This window comes from Fusarium graminearum, chromosome 4, assembly GCF_000240135.3.
Source record: "Fusarium graminearum PH-1 chromosome 4, whole genome shotgun sequence".
NCBI lineage: Eukaryota > Fungi > Ascomycota > Sordariomycetes > Hypocreales > Nectriaceae > Fusarium > Fusarium graminearum.
Window position 1 is genome coordinate 2,522,272 of NC_026477.1, and position 17,911 is coordinate 2,540,182.

Consider the following 17,911-nt stretch of genomic DNA (forward strand, 5'->3'; position numbering starts at 1 on the left):
AGAAGAAGAAGGAAAAACAGATAAAAAAGGCTGGCTTTTCATACCGGCTCGCAACACCATATTCATACATGTTTCATATCGTTATTCGTACTCGCAATTGCAGACTTGATTTGCAACGCCTTTACTCTTCGTCGTCTTTGTTCTCCTCCTCCTCTTCTTCGTCATCGTCCTCATCTTCGTCATCGGATTTGGGAGGTTCCCATGTTTCCTCAAGTTTCAAGCCCTTGCCGCTAGGCTCGTAACTTCTGAACGATGAACCAAGTAGAGATGATACGGTGGATCGGTAGTTGTTCAACTGTGGGTCCTCGTTGAACTTTTCTGGGGCATCATAGAGGCCCATTCCAACTAGGATCTCGCCCTCTTCTTCCGAAGCATCGTCGAGAGCCTGGTATTGGATCTCCTCAGAGACAGCAGGTTGTGACAATTGGCTTTGAGGAAGTGCTTCTGGTGTGGGGGGCGTTGTTGAGCCAAATCCATGCATGATGAAGCTGTTCCAATCCCACCCGTTGCCGTACGTAGATTCGACAGGAGCAGATGTAGCCGGCATTGAACGAGCGTCCATCGTCAGAGATCCAGCTGGTGAATGCTGTGACATGCAGGCTCCTTGGTAGGGGTTGTAGGCCATGTTATCGGCAGACTGGTATGGTAGTGGGAGATGGGAGAAGGCCAGGGGGGATGTGCCACACGAAGTTGAGCTCATCATAGGTGAGTAGTGAGAATAGTTTCCATATAGATCTTGCTGGCCGACAGGCGAGTAGTTTGGAGCCAAGGCAGGCATGTGCTGCTGTGTTGAAGTTTGTCCATAGGAACTCGGGTGCCAGCTCACGGGGCGTGAGGATCGTTGGCAGGGCTGTTGTGACTGGATATCGCAGAATGAAGAAAGTTGTTCAATGATTTGTTGCTGTCGTCGTTGAGAGTTGCCGTCATTCATGAGAGTCTTGCGTCGACTCATAAGGCTAGACGATCGAGGGCTGTTGTTGGCACTTGAAGGTTTGGCGACTCTCATAGCACTTCCTCCAGAACGTTGTCCGTTGGAGCTTCGTGAAAGCCTCCTCGACGACTGAGAGCATGCCGTTTGTTGTGTGTAATCGTCTAGCATCACCTCGTGAGGATATGTGACGGGTAGAGAGCCTGCTGGTTGCACACCGAAGAGTGGGTGCATCATCTTGAAATGTCTGAAGAGATAGTGTACAGAATGGTTGACAGGAAATAAAAAATGTTGGTAGCAGAAGACTTATATCAAATATTGTTATCGTCTTCCAACTTGCATTTGGTCAGTGGTTTTAATATGGCAAACAAACCCTCTGAGGGACAGACTTCATTATGTATGCATCGTCAAGTGGTCGAGTGGAGGTACAAACCCCAAGGGGGTTCAAGGGAGTACGAAACATGGGGCAATCGATGGCTTGGAAATAAATCGAGCCTAGTAGTTTGAACAAGATCAACTCTCCAGGGATCTGGGTGTGGGCCGGGAAGGGCCAAGCAATGAAGAAGCATGGACGATTTAGCACCAACTGGTTGCAAACCGCAGAAACTACAATGCTCGGCAAATCAGAATAGAGTGTGAGAGGTACCCGACAAGGTTTGCTCACCAGAACTGGCCCTGATAGCTTCGTTCCTGTGCTAGGATTGTCAATTTCTAGCATGGCAGCTGAAGTGGTGGCCTGCGTCATACGGGCCGGTAGGGGGTGTCTCAACGGGCGGGGCTGGAGGCTGCGAAAGGTAGGCGGGAAGTAGTGCCGGAGCGAGAATTAGGCCGCTGTTCTGGGGATTGAGACAACCCACAGTATGTATGTGAACTCGAGGATTTACATACAGACACACAGATCCTTGTGCTGTTGTATGAGGGAACGTTGATTGAGGTAGCGAGACAATGGGGTTCACGACGATTCTGTCAGTACTACACCAACCTCGGTGTGGTACCAACAAGATAAAGAACAGTTATACTGAGTGATGGTGATGGTAATGGCAATAATAGAAACGATGGAGCCTTCCGTAACTATGATTGCACTGTAGACCCATGAGCACAGAGTCTGTAGGAAGTGGGCATCATCGGGTCGTCTGGACTCCAGGATAATCACCCCTGCCGCTAAGGATGCAACTCACATGGAGTAGTGAACAATGGAAGGGATGGAGAAGAATTGGGCTCACGGCTGGGAGTCTCAACAAACCGCAAATATGTGCATCTGCAGCCAGTCTTAGGTAGAGATTCGTGTACAACTTGACCGAGAAGCAAGGGGTGGAGCCGAGCATAGGGGTGCGTCAAGTTGTCCAGCAGACGGCGCCACAATGCATGCATCTCTGGGGCCTGAGATGAGCTAGGGACCTCAACTAGGAAGCGCCGCGCCTTGTCCAAAGGATGGGACATTTCCTTGTTGCTAAAAGTGCCACTCGGGAAGGGTCTCAAATCTCATCAAGGCGGGATGCGCATCACCGCTTTGGTGGTTTGGCATGCTTTTGTTTAATCACTTCGGACACCCCTGCTGTGGCAGATGTAATTCCCATTTCTCGGCTCCATGTTAACGTTGGAACCGGGCTGCAAGAGGGTGTGCCGTAGGACCATGGTGTTATCCTAAAAAGAAACAATTATATCTGATCGGCAAGCGCTTGGGTATGATGGATGACTGGGTATGTTTGCAATGAGTTTTGAATCCTCATTACCATCGAGGTACGGATAGGGCACCGGTGAAAACGGTTCGGTGCCCACTCCTCAGTTTCCGTGCTTGTCTTTGCAGTCCCAAGGTGTTTTCTCAAACAGCTCTTCTTTTCACTGTTCCGCGGCAAACTGGTGCTTTGCAAAACAAGTGGTCAACCGGGATTCGTACTCAATGCGTTGCAATGGCGTAGACAATAAATAGAGTGCAAAACAATAGCTCGATAATGGTGTCCAGTACTTACTTGACCTCAATGCCCATAGCCCGAAAGTTTGAGGAACCAATCGAGCTATTGCCAGGCTGCCAGGGTATGATGGCGCAGCGAAACTCCATCTCAAGTCGACCTCGCAGGCATCCTATAGCTCGATGGTCAGATGGTCTAGATGAGGAATATATCGAGACAATCTCAAATATTGATGTGGAACCGCATCTTTACACCGAGCAAGGGTAGAAACGACGCTTCCTTTGATATGTAACCAATGTGTGGCTGGCCGACATTGCATCGTGCATGCTCTGACTGTGTCCGTAGAGCAACAACAAGCCATCCAAATCAGGTCAGTACGCGGACGTTAGTGCCCTTATTCGCGTGGGCTGTTACTGTGTATAGTACATTTTAAGTAGCAAGCGAACGATGACTCCAACTTTTAGCGGTGTGTGAGAGAGCGTGTGTGTGTGTGTGTGCGTGCGTGTGTGTGCCAGTTGGTGGTATGTAATCCTTTAGTGGCGAGAACATCGACACAAAGGCACGGGGACATTTGAACGCGAGTGCTGGAGATATCGCAGGCGCGCAATTTCCTCCGTAAGGCAAGGTACCAACAACGATAGGGCGGTTTTGGCTGCAGGGTTCAAACTGGAGACATCAAGTTGGAGAGGGATTGATTCATGAGAAACGCCCATCGGTAGGAGGTAATAATGGTTATTGACGTGGGCCATCCACTGAGTGGGCGCTGTTTCTTTGAGCACCAACCTAAGGAAGGTGCCTTGACTGGGGTACCAAAGTCAATGCCAAAGGAAGGAATGAAATGAGGTAGGTGAGTCAGCTACCTCGGGCAGGTGCCTTCAGATAAGGGCCAAGCGGCTACAAGCATTGAAGGGACGGAAAGTGCGAGTCGTGGTGACACTCTCGGCAGGCCTGAAAACCCTGCTTTCCCTTGTATGTGTGACCTTTCTACTGGGCCGCCGCCCTTGTCCCTTCTCTGCTGGATCTTCTGAGAATGGAAAGTGCGGAAATATGGCTGCTCAGTCTTCTCAACTCACTAATCAGCCAAGTGCCAAGTACAATTTTCGTCACCCTCCACTCAGGGGTCGCGAAACCGACGACCGATTTCCCAGCTGGGTAAATACTGGGGGCTTAGCCCGTGCTAATTAACTGCAGTACCACTTCCTCTCCTCTCACCTCTCGCAGCAAAGCCAAGCAAACAGGGTATCGGCGGCCACTCTAGGTTCTCTTTGCAGCGCCAGCGCCAACACCAGCACGACTTCAGCAAGTGGGCTGCTTGTCGGGCATGGGATTTGGCTTTGTCTGCGCCTGTGTTAGTGGAACTCATGCTCAGAGTAGCCTGCCCGCCTACCTGCCTGCCACGTCGTCTAACGACTCACTTCCGAAACCGAAACACGGATCTGTTGCTATATACGCTAGGCTATTATTCTGCATGCCTGTATGGTATGTCGCATGTCTATCCCAAGTTGGTTTACGCAGATATCGCTTCTACGTAAAGTTTGCAGGAGGCCTGAGACAAGACGATCAAGGTCAACCTTCTAGGCCGCTTGAGTGATAAAGCACCAAAGCTAATGTGGCATAATAGATGGAAACAAAAATAAGAAGAAAACAGGAAGAGCTCCAACACCAGACCATTTGGGCTTGAACTCCAGTCTGGACTTGGCTGGCCAGAACGTCACTTAACAACAGCTAGGAAGAGAATAATCTGCAAGTCCATCATCTATGCACACACATGTCCGAGTCTCTTCGATACAAAACGTGATAATAGCGTCAACTTGTTCTCTGTCCGACTCTGGCACTTCCCTTGTCTCATCTCGGTGCCCCTCTGTGGAGGGAACGCAGACGACTCATCAAGTTCATGCTGCAGCACAGCAAATTTTTTGCTTGGGCTGTTTCTTTACGAGGATAATCCCCACCTGAACAGTTTCATTGATTGCTGACCACGGCTATAAGGTGAGTTTCTGTGGAGCACAGCACATGTGCTGGCTGACGACCCCTCTGGACCTAGCCGCTTTTCGGTGTTGCAGAGAGACGCTCCCTCGAAAGATTCGGGTGTCCAGGCGTCTCACCGTACGCCATGGCCTAGCCATCTAACCCACCATGAAAGGTTACAGAGGGATCAGCTGGGGCCGCCAGTGGATGAAATTGGCCTGTCCATGGCATTTCAACTGGCTTGATCGTCCACTGAATCAGTCACCTCACCAAACAAGGACTTCCGCGCCACCTACACGTTCCTTGCAAATCTCTGGTGGAGATGGGGAACCGAAGCGTGCCGCCTCGATGGATCTTTTTTCCTTTTTAACTTTCCAGATTAGAAGTACTGTAATCCCAGTGAATCCGCAAGCCTATACAGTACGGTGTGCAGGGAGAACTTCGATGAACCATTTTGCTCCGCTTAAAGATGCGATACGAGGCGATCCATCATGCGTCGCCTAAGAACACTACGTCTACTGGAGAACAGTTTTCGTTACTTTGTAGTCACGGGCACTATCATGGAGAGACATAACGAGCCCAACAAACACGGACTACGACAGAGTTCGAAAAACCCCCACTGCCTCACGGATGCCAGTCCTTATGGCGCTCTCTCTAATAATGACGATCCTCTCCGATAGGGTAGATGAATGGGTTGGCTATTTTTGCTTCAACTGCCCTGGCTCGCTCGTTGTTATGATGGGATACTAGTTCGATCCAACAGGGGGTGCTGGGATGCTTAGCCAGCCAATCCTGCTAACGTCTGGGCTCATCGCGTCCTCCGCCTGTGCCCTGAACATCTAACAGGTGAATATTGTCCTTGAACTTCACAAGGCTTGACAACTTTGAGCTGGGGCTCGACTTGCCTGTGGGTCTTGAGCATGTCCCACCGAACAAGGGCGCAAATGTTTGTTCCTCTCTCTCCTTACGGCCCGGCAATTCATTCCTTTCATGACCAACCGAGAGCAATATTGAATCACACATTGGCTATACTCAGACCTTCCATTTTCCTCAAGTTGTCAAGGTGCTAGCAAGACTTCTAATACCCAATAAGCTTCAAGACACTTATTACTGTTTGTGATTATGAGCTAGGTTGCCAGCATCTTACAGCGTTAATGTGTTGCCTCGAGTCACGGAAGTGCAGCCACTGCCATGTGACGATTCCATACACTTTTGCGGCAACACTCACTGAACATGCCCCTGGCAAAGTACCACGCCCACGCCGCTGCATCTCAAAGCACATCTGCCTATCAAGCTGACGAGGACTTCCCAAAATGCGTCATCTGAGAAACACACTTTGCCTACCCGATTAGGCCCAGGCAGGTAACTAACTACATGTTATGTACGTTATGTATTCGAAAACATCAACACAGTATCCATTCAGTTGGCTTCGTTGGGCTACACAAGCGGGCCAGAACAGGGTCCGTACAATATGCACAGCACGCACGCTCAACGAGCTTGAGAAACATCTTGATAACAATCTGTGATATTTCTCATTCTGGCTTCGAGACAAGAAGGACATCCTCGCTTGTCCTCCCTTGGCAATTTTCGTTACAGTTTATCAGCAGGAAAACACTAGTGCCAGGTGCATCAATCAATACTTGGCTTCATGTCCAGCTAGATGGACAAGTGGTTGTCCGGTGACTTTGCAATTCTAGTCAGTCTGGAAATGTCGTTTCCGCCTTGTGTCCAGATTGGTTTAACTAAATTGTCCCCTCTTGGACTCAAAGCAGAACAGAAAAGTACTAGGGAGGCTGAAATTCCGTTACCTTTGTTTTACGCTATGGCTGTAGAAATGCTATAGCGACACACCGTATGCGCATCTTACCCCTCTCTCCTCTTAGCGGAATGTCAATTAGCTCAACAACCTTCAAGACGCTAGCCCTCCCTTGCCATCGGTTATCAATTCGATGTCAAACAAGCAAATTCACTGGTTTATCTGCGTCGCGCAGAAAACAATCCCCTTATGCGAGCACAACATATTCGAGTGAATATTATTTGGTGGAAGTATCAGTGATAATGTTCACAAGTGACTTTGATTTCATTCAAGTTGATTCCCGAAATACAGCACAGCACAAAGGAAACACATCACCCTTATGAGGAGCCTTGGTTGATAGATTTCTGAAAGGCACGATCAAACCCTTCACGACAAATCAAAATCAGCTTGGCGCACCAGGATCAAGTCTGTCTTTCAACACCAAGCCTACCTGTTCATTGCATCACAGTTGTATAGCTCGATATACAGTACATGAGCACAGACTCCGTTGTAGGTACGTATTATCACAGGGGACGGTAACCCACGCTACGCCAACTCAAAACTGAGCGTAAAGGGCTCGAAAAGTTACCGTACGATGGCAAGGATGCGAGGATGGAGGGGTCCAAACCCGCTTGCCAGGGATCAGCACAGCATCTGGGTATCGCCAAGGAAGCGAAAAAGAACAATTCGTCAAAACCACGCCTAGTTGCTGATGATCAACTTGCTCGGGTTAGCCTTGCTGATGGGCTCGATATTAACCTGGGTTTCGGATGAAACTACTTGTACGATGGCATAGCTAAGGGAATATTTATAATGCATCCAATGCATCAGGGGACTCTAATAACTTCACTCAAGTTGACTGACAACCACAACTGGGTGTGTGAAAGAGCGGCTCTTTGACCGGAGCAACATTCGTTCAGTGCCAGTTCAAGGACGATCAGACCCGGGACCTTACGCCTGGGATGCATTGCACTTGCGCTAGACTCTATGGAGTATGGATGCAGTGCCTGAAGCCACTTGGAAAACCCGCTGCCATGGGTTCAGCACAAATCAACATGGGTAAGGTACGGAGAGTTAACCACAGAAGGACGATATTATGGATACTTCGAACCGGGGTACGAAGACTTCTATTACCGGCACAAACAGGCATTCCAAGGTCCAAATTCTCATCTGTTACCAGATTTAATCCACCTACATACATACGGTTAACTTGACGAGACAGAACGGACAAGAGGACAGTACTCCCAGTACAGCATCTGGCAGCATGGAAACAATCATGCGGTGAGCAGGCCGATTTCGATGCTTTGAGTTGCAACATGCTATTGCGTCTTTTACACTCTCAGCCCATGCAGCACTTGACCACCCATGTATGTAAGTAAGTCAACAAGCAGAATTCGCCTCAGAAGGCCGCAACGGTGCAGACAACCCCGGTTTGACCGGGTTGGAATGAGCACCATCTTGTACAGCATTGGCCCCCGGCGTAGATGCGGGTTTGTGATCATGCAAGCGCCTTTATTGAGACGATGACCTGCGCACAGTCATTGATTATGCTCATACATAGTATTCTTCATGACTCGTTGGCATAGTTTGTGCCTAGCTAGGATATGAACATCCGGACTTAGGCAATTAAATCCTCATACACGTAACTTCCTGCTTTCCTGTATGTATCGACGATCTGGAACAAGGTACAAGACGCCTCATCGTTTACTCAAAGGTCCTTGACCTGTGGTTCCACCTCTGCACGAAGCAACATCGACTCGACGTGGGCAGTAGTTAGCGGGGCGATATTTCGCGGTGGTCATAGGCGGAATAGAGTCCATGCTACACCGTGGGTTACGACAACATACATATTGGGCTGGCCAGGGTTCTGCTCTGGAGATTTGCGGGCAGTTTGACGCCGGAACCTTGAGCAGCCAAGGAACCGAGTCTGCCTGGCGACTTTATTTCTTGCTTTTGTAAGATTACACGTCTTGATTGGATACAAGCATCCTGCTCACTGCTTTATTATCATCAACTGCTACCACCGTGAAACAGTCTACTTATTCACATCAGTCAGCGAAGATGTGCCCATGGTCAATTTAACAATACTGGATCGGCGCAACCCTCAGCGTCAATACCATCACTGACTGTACTACCGTCATCACAGCGGACGTCGATCGTGGTAATACTGGCTGCGAAAGAGCGTGTGCACATCAAAAGGTTCTTTCTATTATATGCAAAATTTGATCGATGACAAGACGCTGGAAGAGAGTTCATAATTCAATCACGATTAATCAGTGTACGTTCGACAAGTTTTACAGTACGCACTACCAGATTGGGCTTTGAGACATTTTTACTTTCGGATCGTCAGTCACCAGCGCTACCTGACATTCTTTCAGAACATGTGCATGGTCAACGCCCTGCGGCGTAGCTTTGACAGCTATGCTACTCTACTGTATCCGAAGGTATGCCACTGGTGAAGCCCCCGGTGGCCGGGGCGTCTCCAGTTGCCGCCCGCTCCTCCGTCCGAGAGCTCCATACCTACCGATCGGGTATGTCCAGAGCGGGCCAGAGTTCAGCCATTTGCCAAAGGCCTTTGGCCGCCCGAGTCCGCACTACTCGGGAGGTTAGTTGATCGACGCCCTACAAGCTAACACGACACCGTCTTGTTGCGGCAGTTGATGGCTGCGACTGGGCTCTTTGGCGACTGGGGCTGGAAATACTCCCTCTCAACAAGAGTGATCACCCCCTCCCCCCCTTTTCTTTCTCTTCGCACTGGCACAGACTTCAGTGTGCATGGGTTTTGAGACGTTCACAGGGCGGGCCCGCGTCACTCATGAAGCAAGCACTCAATGAAATCACTCATTTGTATTAGCGAGTTTGTCTTGATGGCTCGGTTTTCACTCCTTACCTTTACACAGATGAGGGTAAACCCCACATGCCAGCTAAGAGCTAGATACGTACTCTGTACCTCTAGTACGTTCCCCCTTGATCAAACATCAATCACTCTGCGGTATCACCTACCTAGTTACTGTAGTTCCAGTACCTGGTGTTTAGAACACCCCGCCTGCCCGCCTACATTGGACTGGTATTATTTATTGTTTGTTGTTAATCTGTTGCCAATAAGCAAACGATACAGGCTACCCCTTTGTCTTGCTTTTGGGCCAAAAGGGCGTTACCCTTGATCTTCAACTCAAAATGATCTGATCTTCATCTCACGGCCAGGCCTAGGATAGCTCAGGCGGCACTGCCCGTATTCAGCGACCTTCATGACGGCTCAATGCCGCAATGAGAAGGACCTACTGATGGATGGGTGAATGATCTTGATGCTGCTGCTACTGCTGACTTGCCTCCCTTGTTTCTTCGTCTCCCGTCCCGTCTCATCTGACACGTCTCGCACCTTGTCCCTTGTCCCCGAGTGTCACGACGGTATGTACGTACATACATATGACTAGATAGAACGAAACCACTTGCCCAAAGCAAGCCAAGACAAGTGAGTAGCGCATGAGCCACTCACGGCACATGGAGCTTGGCTTGCGTTTCGGGGCTTTTGAGTCCTCATCAACTCTGCATCGAATGACGATGCTGTCGAGCGGCTCGCTTGCCCCTCTAGCTGCTCTCACAGGTGCGTTAGCACTAGCTGCAGACGGTTGGCCACTGCCCTGGTACCATGCATGCTACTATGTACAGTAACTTTTAGCTCATCAGATACTACCGACCATGGCGATTTCGCCCAACTGCGCTTCTGGGCTAATCGTTGTCTTCATGCAGTAGCCCCGGCGCATCCGCGTGGTTAATGGTCATGTCCTGTCGCTTGTGTCCTGTGTCTTGTGTCTTGCAGGCAGCTACCTAGGCAGAGTCTCCCGGCCCCCCTTCTTGCATCCACCTGCATCACATAGACACCTAGGAGTTGAGACAAGACATACATGTTGAGCTGTCGGTTAAGCAGGACGCCTCCATTTTAACGTCTGACCTTATTAGCTAGAGTATCCGTACGTATCCGTACACTACTGTGATAGTTTGAGAGCAGTCCGACGCTTTCTATTCACCAATTTTCACCGCCTTTCTTCCCTGGGTCTGTCTGTCCCCTCCTTTTCCTTCCTCCACTGTCGGACCCTTTCTAGCCCCAGGATCAGTCTCTCTTTTTTCCCACTTAATCTCTCACGATCAGTTTGAGGGCATTATCAGCCGCTTTAAGCCATCAGTGGACAGCTAACATGTGGTCTTGGATTTGCTGTGTGCATCCTACTATGTACACTCTGTCTTATGCTGGTTTAGCGTCCTCGACTTTTCCTTGATCTTCCGGCATCCGACCCTTGCACCATGAAGTCTGACCTCTGCCTGTAAAGTGTGTCTGGATCGTCGTCAAGCAGTAGCATCATGTTGATGCTGGGACCACCATAGCCAAGTACCCAGCAGGCATTCAACCGCTCTCAGTCGGTCCCCAGCATATCAACGCCGAGCCCGTCGAACCCCTCCCGTTGGACTTTGAGTGTGGCCAGTTGGACGGCGAAACTCAGCTTCGTCCCCGTGCTCCAGTCACCAGGGTGGCATATCAACCCGTACAGCATTCCGGCTATGAAGGTGTCCCCTGCTCCTACGGCACTATATCTCGGACAGTGGTCAGTTCCTGCAGTTCTACGCGACTTGTGTTATGCGTCGTGCTGAGTTGTGATGTGTGGGACATGGAGATGAGATGGACGTACTCAACCACGGGAATGCCTCCTCCGGATTTGCTCTGAACCGGGCAGCGGCAGCGAAGAGTCTCGCCCGTCGACCGAGGCAATCCAGCTGCTCCCTCTTCACCCCACGTACAAACTGCCAGTGACCTATGTATCCATCGTCTCGTCAGCCAACAAACCCAAGCCATCACAAGTGCAAGCAAGCATGTCTTTCTTTTTCATAATACGTACGCCTTATGATGCCCTTCGGCTTTCAGGCATTCTTCCGGGGTGCTGTGCCCACGACTCTGTCCTTGTTAGATCACATCAACCACGACAGCCCAACGTCTTTTTGAGTCCACTCTCACCTCAGCCCAACTTCGCGAATAGAAGACAACGTCTGCCTCTGCCGCCAATTCTGATAGGCCTTCCCTACCAGGCTTCTCGACTTCGACGCTGATAGTTGCCTTGGGCAGTAGGTTACGCAGCAGACGGATGCAGTTTTGCACGGTTTCTGGTATTCGGCCCTGTTGCGCCCACATTTAGCCCGGCGATTATGTGCAGAGGTTGCCGCTTGAATCCTACCTCAAAGTGCCACCACGTCTCCTGGTCAGTTCCGAAACTTCTCGCGATGCTGCCAAACTCGTCTTCGGTCATCTCTGGAAGGTCATTGTAATTTACAAGCGTGCGGCTGCCTGATGCTTCACTGCGAATAATGTAACTGCTTGCCGCCTCGGTGCTCTCATGGCGATATAGACAATGGCCAAAGTCGATCTTTGACTGCGGACCAAAAGACGATACAACACGCCTCGTTGCAGATGACGAGGCGCTGGGCAGAGGCGATACCAGATGCAGCTGGAGACCATCATGCTCTGTGAGTAGCTGCTCCAACACCTGAAGCGAATTGGGACAGTTGCCCCCACGTCGGATATTGAGACTGGTGGCACGTAGCTTTGCATCCTCGGACGGGAAAAAAGGTACACTGAAGGTAGGTTAGTAAATGGCAAGCATGTGAAATTGATGGTGACATTCTTGAGGATTGTGTCCAAGTAGCAAGCACCCACCACGATGAGGTGCTTCATGTTGTCTTGTCTCGCCTCGACTGTCGTACGAAGTATGTGCTGGAACCTTTAATTAACCAGCCTGTATTACGTGTTTGCTTACACGGGAGGTTGTCCTGTCGCTTGTTGTTGACGATATACCGTATTCGTCTTTGTCAAGTGTTGCAGACGATGGCTGGTAGTCAGTCTAGTCCCTGATCGTTTGCTGGAGGGGAGTATCCGCCAACGTGATTAAGTTCCACAGGTATTCCGTCACTGTTCTTGAAGTATCTTTTCGCTGGTTGGAGAAACTTCTGTTGTGCTGTAATGTTCGGGAAGAATGAGGCTAGAGTATGCTACTTATATTGAGTAGAATTCATACTCTCATTCTTGTCATAAGTCGCCGTATCGATTGCAGCTTGTACCGTGGACAACATATGCGTGTTGGGCGGTACGTTTTGTTGTGTGATTGTTTCAGTAAATGCTCAATATGTCAACTTCACACAAGACCATGATCAGGTAAATACCGAGCCTCGACACATTTAGGGTCACAAGGCGAACACATGCACCATATAATGCTGAGAGAGCACATAACTTTAATTGCTTGACCATCGTATTAAGTAGAGAAATGATCTGCCGTAAAGGTTATATCAAGGTGTAGGGTAATTCGCTCTTGATAGATGAAATGCTTCGTATACTTGTGCTCCATGTCCTGCTTGACTTTGACATTCATAAAGTTTTTTTTTTCTACATGTAATTCTCTAAACCATTATGTACAGATGCTGAGATTTGTTTATAGTATAACTCACTGCATTGAATTGCCCAAAACATTAGATCATGTTGATCATATCAAGTGGCTTGTTGAGTAAGTATCAGTAAGCCAACAACTTCTACTGAGTCATCTCATGCCAATTGACTCGTCCAAGGTCGGCCGACTGGATCGTCGCAAGATACACACAGATATTGTTCAAGTCTATGTTTATTGCGTATTTGTTAGACATGCATCTGGTCCGCCGTGTTTAGATCATAGCACTCCTGACAGGCATTCATGTAATACAAGAAGCCTCTCAAAGCCATTGATGGTAAGATAAGAGAGATAAAGCTGCCAATATACATTCAAGAGCTTGTTAGCCAATACATGTTCAGCATCAATTCGGTCGTTCACAGTCACGAGATCGTCAGATTAAACATCATACCATCAAACTCACCTGCAAGAGGCACAAAAGGTAGATTGAACCAGTGGGCCCGTCTACCAAAACAGCCCCGCCATTGAGCCCTGGACAACAACGTCATCAGCCAGCGACAATAGCACAAGAATCAAACAGAGCCATCCATCACACCATTTGTGTATACTGCAAAGTCAGACTCCAAGATGGGCGATCATTCGGAGAAGCATATACACTTCCAAGACGGCGATTATGGCTCTGATGGGTATTCCGACGACGATGGCAAAGCAGTCGAGGTATGCTCGACCACCTACTAATACTGGCTGGCAACTTTGCGCCGATAGCACATACAAGACACAAGAAAGAATGGCGCGGCTAATACAGAAGCATCTTCACAGGTCGTCTTCGACCCAGGGAATCCCTATCGTCGCAAGAGCTCCATGGTAGCCTCAGAGATTAAAGCCCCTGTGATGCGCCACCCCAATCGTCGCGACGAGTGCCTTGTTCACCAATTCCTCGATAGCCAACGACGCGCAAAAGACGCCGCCTGCTCAGCGAGCGATCTCGACTCGGAAACGTCAATGGGAAATGGCTCGTACATAAGCAGTCGCCCAGATCCAAGTCAAGCCAGCCTTCACAAGGCCCTTAATGGCGACAGCCTTGAAGCCGCGCACAACGAGGGTCTTGATTCGATCACCGACCCGAAAGCTAAGAAAAAGTGTCGCGCTGTTGTAGAGCCTGGTAGTATGGACCATTCTGGCCAAGCTGACCAGCAGGCTTGGACCCAGCAGATGACCAAGAGCATGTCTGAGTTTGACCTAGGAAGTTACCAGGAAGACGTGCGAAGTCGTCTGCTCACAAAGAAGCAGCTCAGCGACATGGCATGGGGTGTAAGAGAACTGAGCCGCCGGCTAAGCAGCATGCGCCTCCGATTCAAGGTCAAGAGTATCTTCATCCTGACAAAGATTTACGACCAAGACTTGATTCCCAAAACACGAGAACTGGTAAAATGGCTATTAAATCATAACCACGAGGTCGCCTACACTGTTTACGTTCAAGACAAGCTCAAGACCAACAAGAAGTTTGACGTCAGTGGAATTATTGACGAGGTTAGTAAGGGGTACGTCCAGAAAGACGGCGCAAACGAGCAGACGGTAAAAGAAACACTCAGCAAAAGGCTACGATACTGGGATGAGAACATGTGTCGAACACGACCCCATACCTTTGACTTTGTAATCTCACTTGGCGGTGACGGCACAGTACTATACGCCAGCTGGTTGTTCCAGCGCATTGTGCCACCTGTGCTCAGCTTTGCACTAGGAAGCCTGGGTTTTCTGACCAAGTTTGATTTTGAGGAGTACCAAGAAACACTCACAACTGCCTTCACCAAGGGAGTCACCGTGAGTTTGAGGCTGCGCTTCGAGGGCACCGTCATGAGGAGCCAGCCGCGTAAGAAAGCACAGCTCGAAAAAGGTTCCGATGAGGACGAGGAACAGCCGCGAGATTTAGTAGAGGAGCTGATCGGTGAGGAGAGAGAGGATGAGCATACACATCGACCGGACGGGACGTTTGAGATTCTGAATGAGGTCGTGGTGGATCGAGGACCAAATCCAAGTGAGAACCCCAGAGTCAACGTTGCCCCTGTGCGATATGTCTAACCTGTGTTGTAGCTCTATCAACTACCGAGATCTTTGGGGACGACGAACACTTTACTTCGGTTTTGGCCGACGGCATCTGCGTTTCGACACCAACCGGTTCAACGGCTTACAACCTGGCTGCTGGGGGTTCTCTGTGCCACCCAGAGAACCCCGTGATGCTGGTGACGTCCATTTGCGCGCACACGCTATCTTTCCGACCTATCATTCTACCCGACACGATTGTTTTGCGAGTTGGTGTTCCGTATGGCGCGAGGACATCTTCATGGGCGAGTTTCGACGGCCGAGAGCGTGTGGAGCTCAAGCCAGGAGACTATGTGACCATCAGTGCGAGTAGATTCCCGTTTGCTTCAGTACAAGCTGAAGGACGGAGGAGTGAGGATTGGGTCAATAGTATTAGTGGGAAGCTCGGATGGAATACGCGACAGAAGCAGAAGAGCTATAAAGAGTGGGAGAAATGAGATGGCACTTATATACGGACATGAAGATGTAAATTAACGATTGGACGGGATACTATTCATGTAACAGACGGAAAGGACAGGTGGCGTTTTGATAGAGATTATCAGTGCTGGAGTTTCTGCTTAAATTAACGAAATAAAGAAACATGGTATTAAGTTCTGGTTTTGAAGACTTGTTAATATTTTGTAGAGTCTGGAATTATTGTTGAGAAGATGTGCTGCGTTTAAGTGGCTGTTAATGTTACTCTACTCCACAATAGCTGGCTACCCCTAGAGGTTGAAGATCGCGTTTAATCAGCCCACCGAATTCAACTGCTGGAGTATTTGACACCGCTTCTCTTTGACACAAGTTCAATTGCGTATCCAAAACCGCCTCAGTCGAAGTCGCAATAACTTGATTGAAGTTACTATCAATAAAGTGAATCAAAGTAACATTGGAATCTATCACAATGGCAGCAGAAACCGCATCGTCTCTCCCACCCGACCTGTTCGACCAAACCACAATCATCTCCCTCCTGTCGACCCTCGCCATCGTCTTTACCGCATACGCCGCCTCACTCAAGTTCCTACCATCTTCGTCCTCGGGAACCCTTCGCTTCCTGTTCATCTGGCATCTTGCTGACGCGCTATGCCATTTCCTCCTCGAGGGAAGCTTCTTGTACCATTGCTTCTTCTCGCACCTGCCGCTCCTCAACGATGTGAAGACGGAACTTTTCCCTACACCCGCCGGGTTTCTAGGATACAGCGATCGCGTATACGGTGCCCAGTCTGGCGGAGATAACCCGTTTGCTATGCTGTGGATGGTGTATGCCAAGGCGGATAAGAGATGGGCTGGTGTGGACCTGGGGGTTGTGAGCCTGGAGTTGTTGACGGTGTTCTTTGACGGTCCCCTGGCTGTCTACGTGTGCTACTGTCTTGCGAGGAAAGACCCCAAGGTTAGCATCTGGATGATCATTCTAGCTACTTGCGAGCTGTACGGCGGTAAGTCGCATCAATAACCATATACTTGGCGGACTGAGTTGTGCTAACAAATGTGAACGCAGGCTTTATGACCTTCTGCCCCGAGTGGCTTGTTGGAAACCCCAACCTCGACACGAGCAACTTTATGTACCTCTGGGTTTACCTCATTTTCTTTAATACTCTCTGGGTTTGGATTCCGCTCTGGGTCATTTGGTACTCAGTTAAAGATATTTCGAATGCTTTGAGCGTTCGTCAAGGGAAGAAGAATCTGTAAGATATGGAAACATGAGCTGGTCAAAGTTCGATAGCTTGTAAAGAGACTTGACTATACACGGCCGCACTAACAAGAAACAATCAGCCAGTGTTGAATGTCAATATGATCAATATGGATAAGGATGCTGAGACAACATTGTGGTATCCATAGATGCACACACCCAGAGACAAAACATTCCTTGCGATATTTTATCTATCTAACAATATCAACTTGACTAGGTATGATTTGTCTTCGGTAATTGTTCTACGGAATACAAGTGATGAGATGCATCATGTGTCACGTGACCAGACACGTGACCACTCCGATGTAAGTCAACGACAACAGAAATATCGCAATACATTCACATCACAATTAGAGTGGAACTGGTTTGGTGTTTCATAGATTGATTAAAGAGCTACTAAATTGGGGTATCTGATTGCTCAATGGTGATAGTACCGTAACTCTCTAAAAAGAGAGACAGTACATTTCCTCCTCGAAATCGTTCCATCGTAGCATTCCTCATTCAATACTTGAGAGTATTTATGGGTTCTGCTTGTAGGCCTCGCTCTTGGCGCCGTGGGTGGACTCGTCAATCTGTGGAAATGTTAGTGACTTGCGTTTCTCTTGATTAATCTCCTCAACCATCTCCTGAGCCCCCGTCCAAGACTCAATGGCGCTCATTCCAGGTTGGTTTGACTTGTAGCGTACCTTGTCGGAAGCGGCGTCCTTGGCGGCGGAAGCGCGAGTGCCAATGCCGGCGTTGGAGTCCTTGGCAACCTCCTTGTTGGCCTCCTTGCTTGTGCCGGAGAGACCCTCCTGGACCTTCTCTGTGGCGGTTGTCAGTATATGTTGCGTGTTGTGAAAGTCAAGGTTTTCTTACCGGTAGCTTGGTTGACGGTATTCTTGATGGAATCCATTGTTAAAGATAAAAGATGTTTGTATATTGTAGATGATCGAGTGGTTGAAGTAGTGTATGATGATGAGAGAAGAGAAAGGTTGGAGTTAGAGAGAGGGAAGGAGGGTTTATATAGAGCATTGAGTGGTATTCACTGACAGTCGAGGCAAACAAGAAAGCTGCTTGTCATTAAGATTGGCCATCCAGGTTTGGTGGATTGCCGTACCATATCCGTACGTGTCG

General features: G+C 49.1%; 5 protein-coding genes across 5 annotated transcripts; 2 read left to right on the forward strand and 3 right to left on the reverse strand.

The window, feature by feature from the left end:
• Positions 1-121: 121 nt before the first annotated feature.
• On the reverse strand, positions 122-1,165 carry FGSG_07148 (uncharacterized protein; the record flags this gene model as incomplete). Its single annotated transcript, XM_011328560.1, has 1 exon — positions 122-1,165. The coding sequence occupies one exon, from the start codon at positions 1,163-1,165 to the stop codon at positions 122-124; it is 1,044 nt and encodes a 347-aa protein (XP_011326862.1).
• Positions 1,166-11,017: 9,852 nt separating this feature from the next.
• FGSG_13076 (uncharacterized protein) lies at positions 11,018-12,337 on the reverse strand (the record flags this gene model as incomplete). The annotated part of the gene is made up of 1 exon (XM_011328561.1): positions 11,018-12,337. A coding segment is annotated over one exon (419 nt), but the record flags the coding sequence as incomplete, so codon positions are not given.
• Positions 12,338-13,653: 1,316 nt separating this feature from the next.
• Positions 13,654-15,563, forward strand: FGSG_07150 (uncharacterized protein; the record flags this gene model as incomplete). The annotated part of the gene is made up of 3 exons (XM_011328562.1): positions 13,654-13,743; positions 13,792-15,061; positions 15,118-15,563. The coding sequence occupies 3 exons, from the start codon at positions 13,654-13,656 to the stop codon at positions 15,561-15,563; spliced, it is 1,806 nt and encodes a 601-aa protein (XP_011326864.1).
• A 446-nt stretch (positions 15,564-16,009) lies between these two features.
• On the forward strand, positions 16,010-17,175 carry FGSG_07151 (uncharacterized protein; the record flags this gene model as incomplete). The annotated part of the gene is made up of 4 exons (XM_011328563.1): positions 16,010-16,541; positions 16,604-16,790; positions 17,013-17,028; positions 17,119-17,175. 4 exons carry the CDS (start codon positions 16,010-16,012, stop codon positions 17,173-17,175), a joined length of 792 nt encoding a protein of 263 aa, XP_011326865.1.
• FGSG_07152 (uncharacterized protein) lies at positions 17,161-17,754 on the reverse strand. The gene is made up of 3 exons (XM_011328564.1): positions 17,654-17,754; positions 17,482-17,600; positions 17,161-17,367 (listed from the first exon to the last, which is right to left on the reverse strand). Exons 1-3 carry the CDS (start codon positions 17,688-17,690, stop codon positions 17,314-17,316), a joined length of 210 nt encoding a protein of 69 aa, XP_011326866.1. The 5' UTR covers positions 17,691-17,754; the 3' UTR covers positions 17,161-17,313.
• Positions 17,755-17,911: the final 157 nt, after the last annotated feature.